We start from the raw sequence: 18,512 nt of genomic DNA on the forward strand, positions 1-18,512 counted from the left end.
CTTGGCACATCAGGAATAAGGTGCGATAAACAGTTTATATTCCAAAATTCGTGTCATGACCTCTTTAACGTCTGCAACCACGTAGCCTGCGCACGCTCAGCAAGACGATACGAGACGTGCATTGCACGTCAGCCACCGCGCGCAGGCGGTTCACAACACGCACTGGAAAAAGCGCGGAAAGAGTCCGACGTTCTGCCTGCCACAGGCCGAGCTGGCTTGTCGACGCATGCGTAGTGCGTGCTGCTGCGAACGAAGACCGAGAAAGAGAGAGGAAGGAGAGAGAAAGCTCAGCAGAAGAATGGGCGCACCCTTGCGCTTCGCTCTATCGTGTTTTTCTCCTCTCCCGAACACCACAGCTGTATTGGCTGCGTCTGCTCCTTACCAGCTGTTGCCAAACCGATTCTTTTTCGTTCGTTCACGCACATAGCTTGGAAACGTCGCATGCTGGCGTGCAGCAAACGACCACCGCAGGTGCGCGCCTTTGGGGAATGGGCACGGCACTAGCCTAGACCAGCCGTCGCCGAACTGTTCTCTCTCATTCCTTCCGTGTGCGGCTTGAAAACGTCATGCGGCAAACGGCCGAGGGTGATGCGATCGTCTTTGGAGAAGGCTCACCTTCCCGTGCATGGTGCGGACTTCAATAAATCGAACGTCCGGTGAAATTGAGTTCGACCTACGACGCGGCTTTCCTATAATTTTACACGAGATTTTCAAGGGGATATTTTGCGAGTTTGATATAACCAAAATTCGAATTATCTGGGCCTGACTGCAGTGGGTATGCAGAATGCATGCAACACGGGTTCGAGGTTGCAGAACAAAATGGTAGTGATGTGGCAATTTTCAATACATTTTGACCTGCTATCAATAGGAAAAGTCCGGAAAATCGAACGAGAAAAGCTCTAAACATCCAAAATTAGAATGTGCACATGTTGTCTGTTACAGTATTATCTACATCTCTGTAACAAAAACCTCATGGCATTTCTATAGTTACTTCAATTAGATGTGCTATACAATCAGCATAAAAACAGAGAACTTGCCTTGACCAGCGGGCGCTTGGTGACTCCCGCAGCCAGCGGGTGCTGATGCGATTCAAGGGCCAAGAAATCATCCACGTGCATGGATGGGGGCCGGCTGGTGTTGGGCGGGCGTGAGCGGAAAGGGTCATTGGCTCGTGACTGATGGCCCAGGCTGCCCCGTGACAATCCCCGACCTCGCATAGGTGCAACTATATTAAGGAGGAATGCACACGAAAAAGAGAACTATAATAATAACCATAACAATAAAAGCAAGCGAGTTATTACTCAATGTCAAGCACTGTCAATGACATGCGAAACGAGAATGCTTATGTTGTAGTGTGGACCGAAAAGAATAAAACCAAAAATGTCACAGCAGATAATTCTTTCTTCGGCGGTGTTCTTTCGCTGGTGCGCTCTTCAACACGGTAAGCCGGCCACTTAATTCTCACTGCTATCCCTGAAGGAGTTAGTCTGGAGGACGCTGACGACGGGACAGCTTCAGTTGCAGGCAATGAAAAAGTACAACTGCTAGGCAGGTGCGAATATTTGCAGTTTTGAATGCAATGAAATATGTTTGTTACTTTTTTCATATCCATTTCGAGAAAGCCACATTAGAGAATTCTCAATTATGCAAAAAGTTTCGAATAGATGGCATCGATCAAATACTACACCGACTTTCGCAAATCCAACCGTGGAAAAAGATAAGCAAATTATCGAGTTAAAGTGCCAAGAAAATAGTACAAAGATGTCCTCCTTGCTTTCTTCTCCATTGTTTATCATGAACCGGCTATATGTTTGGCCGCAGATAGGCTTGGATGTTACGGAAAATTTTCCAAGTGGCTTTTTTTTTTCATATTATCACACGCAACACGAACAAGACAGCCAACTACCCGCTTTGAACGTCACAACGCAAAATCAGCTTTTTTCTTCACCCATTAGGTGGCAATGCTTTATTCCACAACATGACATGGCGTGTGACTGTGGCAGTGCAAGGAAAAACATAGGTTGACATCCTGGCTTAGACAACCACTACAAACACAAATCGAGAGTAGTACGTACTGAATGGCTTCTTTGTACTGGGTTCTGAGCCATCTGGTCCCATCAGCAACTGAGACTTGCGCTTGCTTCCCCTAGAACAGAGAAATAAAAATCACAAAGCTGCAAGTATTCAGTGCAGCAAAACCCCTTGAAAAAAACCTTGAAAGAGAAATTTGGTTATAACTTTGTGTTGCGTACTTATCTTCATCACGTTCACAAAACCATAAATATCAGGTGATTTCATGAGATGATTTCATGTGACTTTGAAAAAGTACTGCTTATGTACTGCAGCAGGCTCTCTTTAAAATAGATTCAACTAAGGTAAATTTTCAGAAGTAGAAAAAGCTACCAATCGTTCGTTGACTTTCCAAAGACTTGGGGTGAAAAAAAAAAAAAAAAGCACAGCAATCCTCTTAATGTCAGCGACCATACGTGCTTCTTGGTTAAATGAACATCCTTAGCAATTGCAAGTGACGTTGGAAGGTCCACATGCCACTAGAAGCAAAGAGAAGCAAAAAGAGAAAGGAGGTTCCCTGAATGTTCGACTGGCCTACATGGCAGAGCCTTAGAGCTTAAGGGGGGAGGCGGCTCTTTAGGACGAAAAAACTGCGAAAAAATCCATTTTTCAGAAATACAATTTTCGAAATCCGCAACTGTTTTTCTACCAGCCTGTGAATTTTCTAACCTCTGGAGTCAATATTTACGCTGTTAAATGAGTAGAAAAACATATATCCGCACTCGCTTTGAGGAAATTTTCGCGCAAGGACAGTTCTTTTTCCGCGGCACGCTATCGTTGTCTACTGAAGCGATCGGCGCCATCTTGGTCTCATTTGGTCAAGTTTTCAATTTCGCGCCATTGCTGTTGTTTTGCGCCATGGAGGAATGAAAAAGCCCCGCCGGAGTGGTGCAGTGGTAAGACGCCCGACTACTGTGTCGGAGTACCCGGGTTCGAACCCGACCTTGGCGGCTGTGTTTCGATGGAGGCGAAACGAAGAGGCGTCCGTGTGCTGTGCAATGTCAGCGCACGTTAAAGATCCCCAGGTGGTCGAAATTACTCCGTAGCCCTCCACTACGGCTCCTCTTTCTTTCTTTCCACTTTCACTCCCACCTTCCTCCCTTCCCTTACGGTGCGGTTGAGGTGTCCGCAGAAAACAAGTGAGACAGTTACCGCGCCTTTCCCCTCCTATAAATCAATCAAAACAAAAGGAAAAAACTGAGGAGAGGCCCCATGTATCCCAGATGCATTGCGAAAAACGTGCCAGAAGTCATGTGCTTTTTTGTGCCTAGTTATGGGGCAAATAACAACAGCGTCAGCGTTGCTATGGGGCAACATGGCTGTCGACGTTGGCTGGAAACTGCCGTTGATGCTACCGTTCGTTTACACTTGTGTTGTTCTGCAACCGTGGAAGTGATTTTTATCCACTGATGGTGCTTTTATGCACTGATGGAGCTTCCACGCTGTGTAGAAGATGTGGGCGACGGAGTAATTTGATATGATTAGTGATCGCTGAACAACCGAGTGCGACAAACCAAAAATGGTGCTTGTATCAGCAACTGCGCGGATGTTTGGACGCATGCACTGATTTTTGCCGAAATCTTGACAGAAATTTTTTGTTGTAGCAGTTCTGCAGTCTTGCTTTTTTTTTCCCCGTGTTTTGTCGAGCAGCAGATGTAGCTAGCCCATATATCCGTTCCTCGATCGCCTCATATCAGCGAGGCGTTGACTTCATGCATTCGTCGCATTGTATGCTCAGCGGTACTGTGCCAACTGCCTCGCGAACTTCTAGGATGCGACGACTAGGCAGCGCAGCACCAGTAACGAGTTTTTATTATTATTATTATTTTTTTATGAGGTCTGCGAACAGCGTGCGCGCCTCGATCGGTGCACCGTATCTGTGGGTGAACTCGACTAGGAGTAAATTCTGCCTAATGGCAGAGGGTAACAAGATGTGTGTTTCTGCTTATGGCGTAGCACATTTCAGCGGGGGAGCTCTTTATGCAAACTATGCTCTCTCTTTTTTTTTTTTTTTCTTTTAAAGTTTACAGGCCTATATCTGTTTTCCAGCCTACCTTTGCTGCTTCAATGCCTTGAAGTCCTGTGGTTTTATGTTTGCGTTGGGCACAGATGAAATCTTGGTATGATTGTTAAAGTGACAATACAAGTATGACAATCTTTTTATTTATTGACACTTCGTGTGATGAACGGAATCATTTTATTCAATTAACACATATGAAATTTTCAGACAGTTTAGAAGGCCGCGCGAATGTTGATTAAGAAAATTATGCAGCAATATAAAAGATGACTTGAAAAATAAATATGTGCAATAAACCTGTTTGTACACACAATGTATAAATTTTGCATTGAACTTACAGTAGACAGACGTCAATTAACATAACAATGCATCAGAAATGCCACTTGTAAAAGACTGTCGACAATGTTACTGGCACATGTAGTGTCAAATCAAACTATTTATTTCCAACATTTTACACATTGATAACTTCGCTAACAAAAAGCTGTCAGAACAGCTTAAGGCCATCACTTCAGCAGCAGTAATGTAAGGAAAATGACAAAATACAGTGCCCTACGAACAAATTTATATCACTGTATCAAATTATTAACATCAAATTATTAATGACGAGATTTAGGAAAAATTTGGAAATGGTGTAACACATGTACTCAAGATTTTTATCAGTGCGATATTTGTGATATTAGCAAAAAGTAATAAAAGTTGTTCATGAACAAAGATGTCATGCAGTGTCATATGTAGTACTCCAACGGAATGAGCGATTCTTTCAGACTGCTCTGTAAAAGTGACACTCTGTACGTCAATGGTTGTAGAATACTAGAATACAATTTATGCACAGCTGCAGCACGAACCATTCATCAGACACCTTAATTTGGTGTGCATGACTTTGCAATACTAGGAAACGCACCTTTCTTTGGAAACTGCCAATACTGTGTGTTTGAAAAATGTACCGGATGTAAGAGGCAATTTTTTTAGAGTAGTTGTACAATTGCTGTATATTTATGTTAAGCAAATAGTTCAAGAGTGGTGCGACAGTGTGAGACATTATTAATGTAGTGAACAGCCTGCTTTTAAAGCATACACAAAATTTTCCTTATTGTCCTTTGAACTGAGTGAGTTTTCTAAACACTTGCTGCACCTGTGTGCCTTGCAGGTTCTCTGTTAGTTGCCTGCCTAGATGGAACAGGCGCATGTTGAGGTAGCACTCAGCGACACTACGCACAAGATGAATGTAATGGTTCTCGAGGGGTGCATTGTCAAATATGTGCTCAGAGAGGTCTTCAAAAAGATTTGCTTGGTGAAAAGAATCCAAGACTTCGTGCAGCATATTGTGCAACAAAGATTTTGAGGCCAATCTCTTAAAATGAGTTGCCATTCGAATAAGCGACTCACATTTTCGGCATATCTTGAGCACGCTTTGCGAGGGGTACTGCAGCCCTCCTCGCGCTTTTCTTCGAATGAACGAGAAAACTTCTGCTGCTGGCTCCACTGCCAGAAGAGCAGCAGAGCACTGCTCGCAGGTCAACTTGGAAGATTGCTTGTGCGCTACATAACCAGCCAAGTAGGCAACAATTCTTCTACCGCATTCACTGATGTATTCTGGGGCAGCGGCATAATCATGGTCATTTATAGAGCTCCTACTTATGGCTTCCTCATCTAACAGCTTTTTTCTCTCCGTAGATGCATTAATTAAATCAGTGGGCGATAATCTTTCAGCACTGCATGTTAAAATAGTCACATTATCAATATGCATGCAATTCCCTGTTGAAACACTGGATAGCTCATTGTGCACAATCACTTTTTTAAAAGCGGCACGGAATTTTGGGTTGTTGGACTGTCATTGTGACCACCATGTGCCCTTATAAGACCAAAAAATAATTCTAAATGATCTTGGAAAATTTTGTGAGCAGGTATGTACTTCAAAAGCTGCTTCTCAATGACAAGGAAGTTGAAAAGGGGCAAGCAAGCTCTTCATGCAAATAATAAAACCTAAAAAACCTGTTTTTCGAGCAGTGTCAATTAGTCTCCTTTGTGTGTTAGGCTCTCTCAAGAAGGGCAGGTAGTGAATTGATGTTTGAAACATGTTTTTGACATTATTGGCATTTCTTTCATTTAGTGGTTTTTTCCAGCCTTTTTGATACATGCTTCTTGAGTTCAATGTGTCAAATATGTTGTTAATTGTCTTCAAGAACTCCTCAGTCGGTTGGGTGTCAGAAAACCAACAAATTTTTAGTTCTCTGCACTCGGCTAGAGCTGTGGCCACAGAAGCACTCATTACTTGCGCAGCTAATCTAACCTTTATTGGCTGTCTCTGCCACTCTATGAGGGCTCTGCGTAACTTATTTGCCAAGTGCAAGCCCTCTTTCTGTTGCAAGGCATGCAGCTCTTCAATGTGTTTCAAAGCCACTGTCCTGCCATTACGGTCAATGAAAGACCCTTTTTGTGCAAAAGTGTTCCTAATCAGTTTCAGCATGTGACACGGGTCTAAAAATGCTGCCACCAGTTCTTGTGTGGCTGGGTGGGGAAAAGCTGTTGTTAATACCTTTGGATCCCTCAAGCTGCAACCAAGGTCTTGTAGCATTGCTAAGTTGGCAGGTGCTCCATCGCATGTGAGCGCTACAAGCATGGCTCCAGCATCATGCACATTAAGGAGGCACTGATTAACAAGATTAGCCCGCTGTTCTCCTGCAAGACCATCTACTAAAAAATAACCGAGGGGCAGTTTCCAGCGTGCATTCATGCACACTGCCATGATAACAAATGCTGCTTTTGCCTGTGGCAGAGAATCGCTTTCTGCACCAGTGCCAAAGTGAACATAACCATCAAAGCTGCCTCTATTCCATTGTATTTGCTGTCGGATAGACATCTCATCTACGATGAGGCTGCACACTGTCTTGTGGCCTTGAGCCGTCGATTCCATGCATTTCATTCTAAGCGCCTTAAGGGCTTCAGATGAGAAGCCTGGCTTCCCATCTACTGTCTCGTACCACTTTCTTATGGTTCTCGGATGGGGCAAGCACGTATCAAAAACATTTCTCACATATGCATATGCTCGTGGGGAATAAAAGTTTTGTGTTAGAGCAAATGCCTTCAGCTCGGGCGTGAATTGTTTTGGTACATTTGACCCCGTGCGCTTTGCAATCTGATGTTGTAAAAGGTGCTTGTTTGCTGTTCCAAGGCTATTAAGTAATTCTACCTGCTCTTTGAGCAGGATGTTCTGCTTCGTCAGTGTGTCCAGAACAGACTTCATCTCTGCATTTTTTTTTCTGGAGTCTTCTTAGTGACTGCTGCAGCTTTTTTACACGCTTCTGTGATTTTAGGTGTAGTGAGGCAAACCATGCTGCACGTGCTCGCAGGTACGCCTTCTCTGGTGTATCCTCCTATGATGTGGAACAAAAATAGAATTACCTTGTCAGTTATATGCACTTCAAAATGCAGTTTTATTTTCGGCCTGTCTGAACTGTATCACCATTACTGCTTGAGTGAGGTCCACTGCAAGACAAAACCCCTCTAAATTCCAGTTATGGCTTTCTGTACTACTAATACTACTACTGCTGCTGCTACATTACATAATATTTTTGCTTGCTGGACTTACTGCGACTCTTTTTCTTTTCTTTGGTGTCATGACTGTAGAGGGTAAAGTTGAAAATCCCTGTAAAAATGTGTTAATACAAAATTATATCAGATGTTTTCCATTCTTGCCTAAGCAAATCAAGGTAGAAGTTATTACCATTGGCACCTTTTGTTCACTTTCACCACTTTCATGGCTGGACACTCCACCTTCTTCCGATGCGGATGAGGTACAAGTGTTGTCCTGGAGCAAAAAAAGAGTATGTCTGAAAGTGCCTGCAATTTACATATTTAAATTTGTTTTTAGGGATGTGTACAATTAAGTTTACCGGCACATATAAATTACGAATGGAAGTATTTTATGCATGTCAATGGAACTCACTTCAAGGATTGGTGAGAACACACAGTGCCACTAAGAAAATATATACCGTTGAACTCCTTTATAAGGGACGTGCACTGGGGAGCAGTTTTTGTCTCTTATATGAGAGGTCCCTTATAAGCAGGGTACCACGTTTACATTTTCTAACCAGACCTTATTTCGGCACAGGCATCATATGGCTAAAATAAGCAAAAAAGAAGGGTGCATCATGTCACAAAAGGCTTACTGTAGCTTTCATTTACATATTGCATTTGCTTGGTTGACCACACCTTGCAACTTTCTTACATTTATTTACTGCTGAAATAGTTGTAAATCTTAGTCTGCTTCGTGGCTGCGTTGATGCTGTTCAGCACAGCCTCTCCCAGCTTGAAAATCAGGTCAAGAGCCTTATGGCCGATGTGCCAAACCTGTTATATGTTGGCAAACTATGTTTGCAGCGATTGCAAAGTGCGACTGCGATGTGACTGGCACCACAACTAGTGATTCGCAACTAAGCTATGTGTCTGGTAATAAACAGTACAAGAAATGAAGTCAGAAAGGCGCCACGAAATCGTAAAAGTAACCAGCTTACCACCAAAGTGCTACAAGGAGCCAAAACTATAAAACATGACAAGCAGAAATATCCCTCAGAAATTTATGCTTGTTTGATAAGGGCAAACAGCGGCTGTGAGTAACAAGCATGTGAATGTTGCTACTCAGACGAAAAATAAATGAAAAGCAAACGAGGCATTTCTGAGGGGAGTTGAAACTGGTTGAATAGCAAACAGAGCAGTTTATTTGTCATCACTTCTGTTTTTATGTCATCTGTTTTGGTCTTTGCTTGACTCGTTTTCTAGGCACAATGACTTGTTTACGTCAGCGGCACCAGCTAAGCACCTTTTTTTGCATTTACCAGATAGATTTGTCACTTGGACTAATATGCAAAGTAATAGAGAATTCCTGATATATTCTTCAGACTAGTGGACACAACACTTACGATAATTCATGATAGGAAGCTCCACTAATTGGAGAACCCAATGGGTGCTCCCAATATGCTTGCTCAGATGCTCGCATATGCAGTCGCACTTGTGCTCTTTGTGGCAAGCCTGAAGAGCTTCTGTACATTGCATTACCACTGCAGGGGCTTTTTTTATGGCGATTTCCACTGGTCGATCGGAGCTGGGCGCCCGAGCCGACCTAAAGCGCTACAGAGCGAATCAGCCTTGGTCGACCAGCGGAACGTGTAGAGCGCGCGGCGGAAGTAAAGCTGAGCCGGTTTCGAAAGTTGTAGCCGCATCCCAGCGCCAAAATGTTTGCGGTTGATAAATAGGCAGGAGTGCGGCCCTCAACAACTTGCTTTCTCATTTTTTTAACGCTGCAGACGTTTTTCGATAGATGCACTTCGACATATTCGCGCAAAAAAACGGTGACATCCAGCGTCCTCTGCCGATGTCGCTGCAACGGTCAAAGACAGCCAAAAGAATCCAGCAACATCCGGAAGTGACCGCGTCAGCGACTAGGACTTCTGGCGAGATCCGACTTCGGTCGGCGGATCGAGCTGGAGCGTCCCGAGCTGCCCCAAACGACCAGCGGAATACGCGCAACCTATCTTGGTCGACCAGTGGAAATCGAAATCGTCGTCCCGGAGCAAGAAAACGTGCTCCGTACCGACCAGTGAAAATCGCCATTAGTCATTTCAAAGCTGATGGACCTGCGTTTTGTTTGCTGAAGGTATAATTAATAATGACGGCACAGGTGTGTCTCACCTCTTTTGTTTTCACTGTAGCTGCTACTAAATAAACCTGGCGATGGATGGTGCCGCATCCAATGTTAAAATGTCTGTTAAAAGCAAGACTGATTACCGAACTTTAAGGCTAATCTGTCCATTATAGCCAACTGTTTTCTACATCCAATGTCTGTTAAAAAAGAGGTCCAATTGTTCAAAGTCATAGGGCAGCCAACCATTTGGGTGAATGGTGTCTCATATATCAGATTGTCTGTTACATCCATGTCTCTTATAATGGTGTTCAGCTGATACGACTTACAGCAGAGTAAAAGCTGTTCTTGCAAAACTATAGAATGCAGTTAGCGTCTCTTCTCATGACTACTGACTTTGGAAAGCTCAAAGCATGGGAAGACACAGCTTAGTATTTTGCTGCATTACTTGCATCATTTCGGTTATGTCATATATTTGGAAGCTTCCACAGCACGCCACCCTAACTTTAAATGTACGATGCCAGTAATTTCCTAACATAGTCGCAGCCTCTAGATAAGGGTTTTCATCCTGAACACACAGTATCACGAAGTTCCCGTTTTCCCTTGCAAAAATAGTAGTGTGATAATGCTAATGCCACCATGACAAATTTATTACCTTTTAGTAAATGTCATGCTAAAAGTGAGATGGTAGAAATGCTTGCAGTCTAAGCTATCTTACACAGGCTTCCACACAGATACCACTACAAATACAGACCACCAGTTTGTGTTGAAATATATAACCATAATTGAACTACTGTAATAATTTCATTTTCATGAGATGCCATCATTTGTAAGAACTCTGAGTGTAAAAATAAATCTTACCCATAGTGTAAGCTTTCACCCACACACGACACAAAATTTATAATGTACTGCTTGCTTAAATATATCACCTCTGCATGTAGCGGAAGTACTGGAAGCATGTCACAAATTCCGGAGGGCCCTGGAAGCACACCCTACCGACTCGCCTCTTCGCAAACAACTACAGGAGGCTAAAATAAATGCGCAGTCGTCAGTAAACTTTGATACACAAATGAAACAATCCCCCCCCCTCCCCCTCCAAGTAGCAGTACCTCTGAAGGGCACAGGAGTTTTAGTTGTGTCTATTGTTATTCTAGAGGAATATTAATTTCAATCTAATGCAGTTTTTAGGTATCAGAACAGTAGGAATACAACTAACATCTGATATGAGCTCTCGCTGACAAGTGACAGTTGCTTATCAAAGCTACGTCATTGGACCCACCTCTGAATGTAATGGAACTTTCGGAAGAGAGCCACAGAGTGCAGAGGGCTCGAGAAGCACTTCCTCCACGCTTTCCTCTTTGTAAAGGACCATAGGCACCTGAAATAAATGTTTGTCTACTTTGGAGATTGGCAATACCTATAGCCTGATCTGGCATATTGTTGTTCCTAATGGAGGCTAACGAAGAGGGGTTTTTAAGTTGAGGACAACGCAGAGGGCTATGGAACGAAAAATGGTAGGGAACATTAAGAGACAGGAAACGTGCAGAGTGGGTCAGGGAAATAACTCAAGTTACTGACATTCTAGTGGAAATCAAGAAGAAGAAATGGGCATGGGCAGGACATGTAGTGTGAAGAGAGGATAACTGATGGTTGCTTAGGGTAACAAACTGTATTCCAAGGGAAGGAAAGCGTAGTAGCAGGCGGCAAAAAGTTCTGTGGGGGCTGAGGTTAAGAAGTTTGCAGGGGCTAAGTGGATGCAGCTAGCACAGGACTGGGTTAATTGGAGGAATATGGGAGAGGTCTTCGCCCTGTAGTGGGTATAGTCAGGCTGATGATGATGATGATGTTTCAAGCAGCAAACAAATTTGACAAAAAGCACTAGTGAAAAGTGTAACATAATTATTTGGGCCTGTTCGATGCACTCAGTATGCTGATCATTAAATGCATAGGACACGCATCATCTCTTCTGGTTAGCCCCACCAGGCTTTCTTAGGGGAGCCTAATACAGTAAGAGTAGGACATAGACTTGTCAGGACCATGCAATGCTTGCTTATGAGTTTTGTTTGTAAGCCTGACTACCGTATTTCTCAGTTACCGAAAGGCATACAGGCATATTGGTCGGCTTATATGCACAAGTGGAACAGAGCAAGAGAAGACGACCAGTAAGTGGAACTTGATGGTGGATTCCACTACCTGTTCTGGTATTGATGCATTGCTTGAATCGCTGTGAGCAGGCAAACTACTTGTGACAAGAATGCTGCTATCAGATGGAGTGCCTCCTTGATTTTGATGAGACATCTGCAAAGAAATACGGTTGTCATGTTGCTTTAAAATGTTTACCTAGTTTGCCATTGTGTAGAATGTGGGCCTATGCATCCTCCTTTCTGTAGTCCTGTTCTGCCATGCAATTTCCACAATGTTTTTGAGCATTCACATGATGAGTAGACTCAGCAGATCCCAAAACACTTTATTGCATTTTTATTATTCATTATGCTGTTGCAGTACTATTTGTAGAATAGGATGCGTGCAGTCTGTTATGTTTATTGACGTTCACCAGTCACACACAAGAAATTAAGATTGCTTTCACCAAGGCAATAAAGATGCTCATGCTACACATGAAGAAATGAGGTTGATATATTACCAAAGGTGGAATAAAATAATTGTTGTATTGAATTGAATGACTGTATGTTAATCCTCGGCAGCCTGTTGTAAAACAATGAAAAGCTGCGTTCCCCTTCTGCTTCCGTAGGGGAGTTTTTACACATATCTTTATATACTGTCCTGGCGCGAGGAATTGACGTCAAGCAAGATGAGCAGACATAATTTCGTGTTTGTCATGCCTCTTAAGCTATTTATTTTTCTTACAGTAATATGTCTCTCACTGTATGTACTGAGGCAATATACATCCAGATGTTTCATCAATGACTATAAAATTTTTAAAAAAGATTTTTTTTTTATTGGAATTAAGAGCGCTTTAAATCCTTGGAATGGCATTGTCAGCAGCGGTATAATATCTGCATCAGAATGTAAATACATGTGTTAACTATTAGTGTCCCATGCAGCATATTTTTTATATCACTTGATTGGCCCGCACTGCAAATGTTTGTTTTCAATGGTTATGCATGTATCTTGTTTCATATATAATTCTGTTCAGCACATATACATATAATTTCAGCATTTTTTAATGACTCGTTGTGACACGATCTTTCTTGCCGCTGGTTATATATATATATATATATTGGCATTCAACATAGTTCCCCATGATAAACTAATTCTAAAAATAAAAGAAACTGGCATTCCTGACATTTTAGTAACAGATAACTGCACACTTAAATGACCGCACTCAATTTGTTAAAGTTTATGGACAATGTTCGGGCTCTCTTCCAGTTTCAACCAATCCTCTCCAGGGAAGTTTATTGGGCCCTCTGCTTTTCCAATTGTATATAAACGATATTGTTTAAATTGCGTGACATGAACCCGAACAAGGCTTTGAACAACGTCTTGAAATGGTGCGACTGATGGGGCATGGTTCTCAATGCTGACAAAACTACAAATATCTGGGAGTAATTGTAACTGGTAATCTATCATGGAACTCCCATATAAACAATATCTGTTTTTCCGTATTTTGGAAGCTGTGCTGGCTAAGACAAACTGAAAAATACCCCACCTAACATTAAGCTGCATTGTTGCTCTTCCACAATCGGACCTAAACATGAATACACATGTATAGCCTGGGAGCCGTACACTAAATCTAACGTAAAAAATCTCGAATAAATACATAAAGCTGTTAGGTTTATCTTTAGTAAGTATACAAGGACTGACTCCCAAATCACTTTAATGGAAATTAATAAAATTGGAACACTTTAACACCACAGATGAAACTTTAATTTATTTCTGTCTTAATACATAAACTTAGTTTTGATCCTTCATTATACTCAATGCCGTCATCATCCAGGTAAGCTCAGCAACAGCACCCAAGTTCTATAACTCCTATATTCGGTAAAACAGATATAATTGTTTTCCTTTTTTACATGCACAATAAGAGATTGGAATGAGAGAACTAAACCATTGTTCCATGAGGTTTAAGAGTATACTGTGTTTTTTATGTTGAAGTGTTGCTGTGTGCGTGTGTTTTGTTGCGTGCGTGCGCACGCGCGAGCGCTCACCGAATTGCAAGCCCACCCTGCTTGGACTTAGTGCCCACAATATTGAATAAATAAATAAATCATAAAATTTCAACACCTCTGCACATTGTCTGGATCACACGAGGCGTCGATAGGATTACTCGCACAGCCGGGCTGCTGCGCGCTGCGGCCTCTCTCTGATATCTAGCTCTTATTTTTGCTGGCTTAGGCGGTACCTGTCTTTGTGGAGTCATATATACATCTCTCCTCTCTTGGTTCCGGGCAGGTGTTTCAACTGTCGCCATCCGCGCGCGTCGATAGGATTACACAACCGGGCTGCTGGGCGCTGCGGCATCTCTCTGAAATCTTTGCTGGCTTAGGCGGTACCTGTCTTTGTGAGTCTTATATCTCTCCTCCCTCAGTTCCGGGCGTGTGTTTTGACTGTCGCCATCCACGCGCGCTTCGATATTCGATCTGGAACAACGTAGCTAATACAGCGGCGCGCGCCTCAAAGGAGACTTCTATATATTTTTTTTATTACTCGCACTGCTGGGTTGGTTTGCGTGTCGGCATTCCTCTTATGTGTCCTTGTTTGTTTGCGACTGCAGTGCTAACTTTCGTCTGCTGTCTCAGTCGTATTTTTGCTTTGGTTGCCTCTTGCAGTCTCTTCTTCTATTTCGGACGACATGTACATCGCGCTTCGGCTCGTATCACATTTCGGGCCATCTGCGTGGCGTTCGTATGTCTTACATAAAACCATCTATCACCGCAACAATATTGGTCTCGGGTCGCATTTTCTCGCAATACGCGTGCATCAGGGTCCATATGTTGCGCTTTTTGCGGCGTGCCTGTCAGGTGTCATGATGTGCGCGCCCGCTTGATGACCTTGTATCGTCACGTCATACCGATACCAATCGTCAGAGCGGAGAGAGATATGTGCTTGCGATTCCCTTTATCTGCCTTTAGCGATTACATCGCGCTAGGGGCAAAGTGATTGTTGTCCCGAGTTGGTGTAGATTAACTTAGCAAGTAGGCGCACACAAACACCCGATAAAGTAATTGCTGACGGACCTGAAATTCTGCAACATCATTACATTATATTGTACGCGAGGCGCAGGACATGGGACACAGAAAGACAGAAGGGGAAATAGCTCTTTACGCTAGAGAAGCAAACAAAAGACAGCTTTAGCGAGACTACCAGCGGACCTTGCTCGGGAATAAAGAGCTACATATGCTGATGGTGAATAGCAAGGTATGCCGACGAGCGATTGTCACGTTCCGGCAGTGCGTGGTCTCTCCGCAATGCATGCATCACTCGCACTGCCAAACTACGCGCAGTTGAGCGTACAAATTTACTGACCCTTTCAAACAGCGGATATGACGTAAAGAAGACCTCAAAATATAATTTAAATTTGCATATTGAATATGGCCACTCACCAGCAAAGCAGGAACGGCATCTTTCTGGAGGCAAAGTCTCAGAAAGATGTCCAATCAAAATCTTCTTTACGAAAGTGTTTAGAACACACACGGGCATGTTTTGGTGGCTGCCAGTCTGTTCCTGCTGATCGAACTGCTTTTGCCCAGCACTTCCAACGTACCGTGTCTTCAGGAAACCTTTTTTTTTCATGGGAATAAGAGTGCAAAAAGGTTATATGCATACAACCACAAATTAAGCTATATAAAATACGTACTCATCTTCAGTTTAATTTGTTAAATATTGTCAGGGTGAAGTAAAAACAAAGCCTAACATTTATAAAAGATGCATCGAGCATGATTTTTCCTTAATTACGTTAGAAATGTTAATCTAGAAGATATGCTGCCGTAAACATTGCGCTTTTACAGTCGGCACATGGTACACGTGTGCTTTTTCTCCCAGTAAAAGAACACAAAAAAAAAACGAAAATACTTACGGAAAGTGACACCTGGCTCTTTACGCGCTGTGCGGAACTTGCAGCCTGCACACTGCAACTCGGCATGGTTCCGCTCAGGCGGTGGTCAAAGCTCTGCCGGCGTATGACCTCGCAGCGGGATGCGGTAACGAGACTTCGCAACTTTGAAGCGGTTCGTTTGCTACTGGAGACCAACGCCAGCACCCTCCGTCTACCATCGTTTTAGTTTCAGTTAGCAGAACGCGATGCGCGGATGGCACGGAGAAGCGCTCAGACGGGGAAGGGCACACAGAGGAGTGCGAGGGGAAAAGCTGCCCCATGGAGGAAGGAAACAACTTAGGAGAGGCCCTTGCCATTTCCAATGCATTGGAGAAAGTGTGGCGGAAGTGACGTCAAAATTTAGGGTTAGCCAAGTCGGGCCATTAGCAACGGCGACGCTGTTGCTATGAAAACTCGGGCCACTAGCAACAGCGTTGCTAAGGGCCCTAGGTACGTAAGCGTCGCAAAGAAAGAGATTGCGGAGGGTAAAGGAGGAGGAGAGACGTTGCAGCGTCCGGTCGCCGAGCCGCCGCGCCGGCTTCAAAAAAATGACATCACGGCCTCTCCTAAGTTCTTGTCATTCTTCCATGAGCTGCCCCATGTGTAGGTGGCGCCACAGCATTTTCCGGTCGCCGGCCGGCGTCGCGAAAAGTGGCGTCACAAGCTTCTCCTCAGTTTTTTCCTTCCTCCATGTTTTGGGCGTATTGGATGAGGAAGAAAATGCCGCCAAAGATCAGACACGCGATGCTATTCGCTAGGCAGTGCACGTGACTGAAGCCCGCTTTCTTATTGGTTGACGCGCCCGCGTCGTCTGCTGGGAGCGTCAGCGATGCACAAGCGGTAGCCATCTTGCCAAAGTGCATTTGTCGGAGTGGAGCGCCCTACAACGATGTCGACGCTGGCGCCGAAGTTCCGTGTTTCTCACAAGTACGGGAAGAAGCGAAAAGAATCGCTGATTAGCAAAATGAAGAGCGCCGTGGACACCCCGAGAGCCGTGGAAACCTCGACCGCCCTGGATATGCCTCCGCCAGCGGATCGGGAAGTGCCGACCGGCCTAACGGCGGTGCCGACTGCGGAGACCTCTTCGGACAGTGGTCGCATTTGTCGCGACACTCCGATGCTACAAACTTGTGATGTAAAAGAAAGGAATTTCTGTTTGCGCGAAGGCTTCGCGCGGCGAGTGCCGCCGTTGCGTTCGCGTGAGTTTTCGCGTGCATGTGATTCAGCGTTTGCAACACAACCTTCACGGTTGTTAGCTTGAAGTTAGTGAACGAGATGCTGGCGTCTGTGAAGTGCAAAGTGTGCGACGGCGACGTAAACATCGACAAATCCGAAAGAGAATACGGCTTTGCCGCCAAACTGAATCTGGTGTGCACGAACTGTGGAAACATTTCATCGCGATGGAGCTCGCTGCGCGTGAAGACCGACCAGACAGTGAGTCCGTTCGTGGTGAACATTCTCGCCGCGCGTGCGATGCAGTCGACCGGAAATCAACGTGCGGCGCTGAATGATATATTTCCGACAATGAATATATCGCACCGTGGTCTGCACGCAAGAACTTCGCAGAAGTACGTCAAGACGAAGTTGACGGCAGCAGTGAACCGCACAGCCCATAAGTTGACTTCCGACTGTGCGCGAGCAGTTCAGGAAGTTTACGCGGAGCTAAATATTGGGCATCCACGCAACATCGCGGTCTCATTCGACGGTTCCTGGAGGACACGTTCGCACGTTGCTACCGGAATTGTCATCGAACTGTTCTCGGCTTCGTTGTGCTGAGCAACTTTTGCGCCGTGTGTGAACGGGGCCCGAAAGAAGACGACCCCACATACCCACAGCCTGGAAGCAGAGCCATATCTGCCAAAAAAATACGAGCAAAAAGGCTGGTAAAATGGAGGTTGAGGCTGCCCTGATGCTATTCCAGCGGTCACTACAGCAGTATGACCTCCGTTATACCACAATGCTCTCGGACGGGGACAGCTGCACTTTCCCAGCTTTGAAAGAAGCGCAAGTGTATGGTTACATTGACATTCAGAAAGAAGATTGCATAAATCATGTGCAAAAACGCATGGGCACTGCGCTGCGCAATCTGGTCACCAAGCAGAAGGGCCCTGCTGGAGAATCATTTGGTGGGAGAGGCAAACTCAAACAAGATTTGATTACCAGAATGAGTTCCTATTATTCATGGGCGCTAAAATCACACATAGGTGATGTGGAGGCCACACACAAAGCTGTGATGGCCACCTACAATCGTGACATCGAACGACTCTACCTACAACCACAACCTATGTCCAACAGGCCCCGATTCTTGGTGCCGGCAAAATGCGGCAGACGCTAGAGGCGAAGCTATGCCACGTCACCGGTCCAATCTGCCATCCTATGTCTGCAGTGCCTTACTGCCTATATACGAAAGGCTTTCAGACAGGAGGCTGCTGGAACGCTGCCAACGAGGCAAGACTCAAAACAACAATGAGAGTTTGCATGCAATGATATGGGCACTTGCCCGAAGGAACGACATGCCTCTCTCTTCACCGTTCAGGCTGCTGTGGCTGAAGCTGTAATGAAATTCAATGCCGGTAATGAAAGGACTGCTGCTCGTATACTGCAAGAGCTCAGCCTAATGCCTAGCCCCCAGACAAGCAAGCGGATGCAAGAGAAAGATGATCAACGGAAAACTGCATCTATACAGAAGCACAAGTCGGCGGAAACTCTGCAGCGCACACTGTGAAAGCGCCATT

The 18,512-nt window shown here is 44.4% G+C and overlaps 1 protein-coding gene across 7 annotated transcripts in view; it reads right to left on the reverse strand.

Annotated features, from left to right (window-relative positions):
* vir (VIR_N domain-containing protein) overlaps positions 1–18,512 on the reverse strand; it is a 228,572-nt gene that overhangs the window by 42,863 nt on the left and 167,197 nt on the right. For all 7 annotated transcript variants that reach the window (XM_084588113.1, XM_084588114.1, XM_084588112.1 and 4 more), the window contains 2 exons: positions 2,076–2,146; positions 1,038–1,225 (listed from right to left, as the gene is read on the reverse strand). In XM_084588113.1, the coding sequence (XP_084444239.1) occupies positions 1,038–1,225; positions 2,076–2,146 (259 nt within the window). The remainder of the gene's footprint in view (positions 1–1,037; positions 1,226–2,075; positions 2,147–18,512) is intronic.

Source organism: Amblyomma maculatum, chromosome 1, assembly GCF_055883805.1.
Source record: "Amblyomma maculatum isolate TAMU_Amacu chromosome 1, ASM5588380v1, whole genome shotgun sequence".
Lineage (NCBI taxonomy): Eukaryota > Metazoa > Arthropoda > Arachnida > Ixodida > Ixodidae > Amblyomma > Amblyomma maculatum.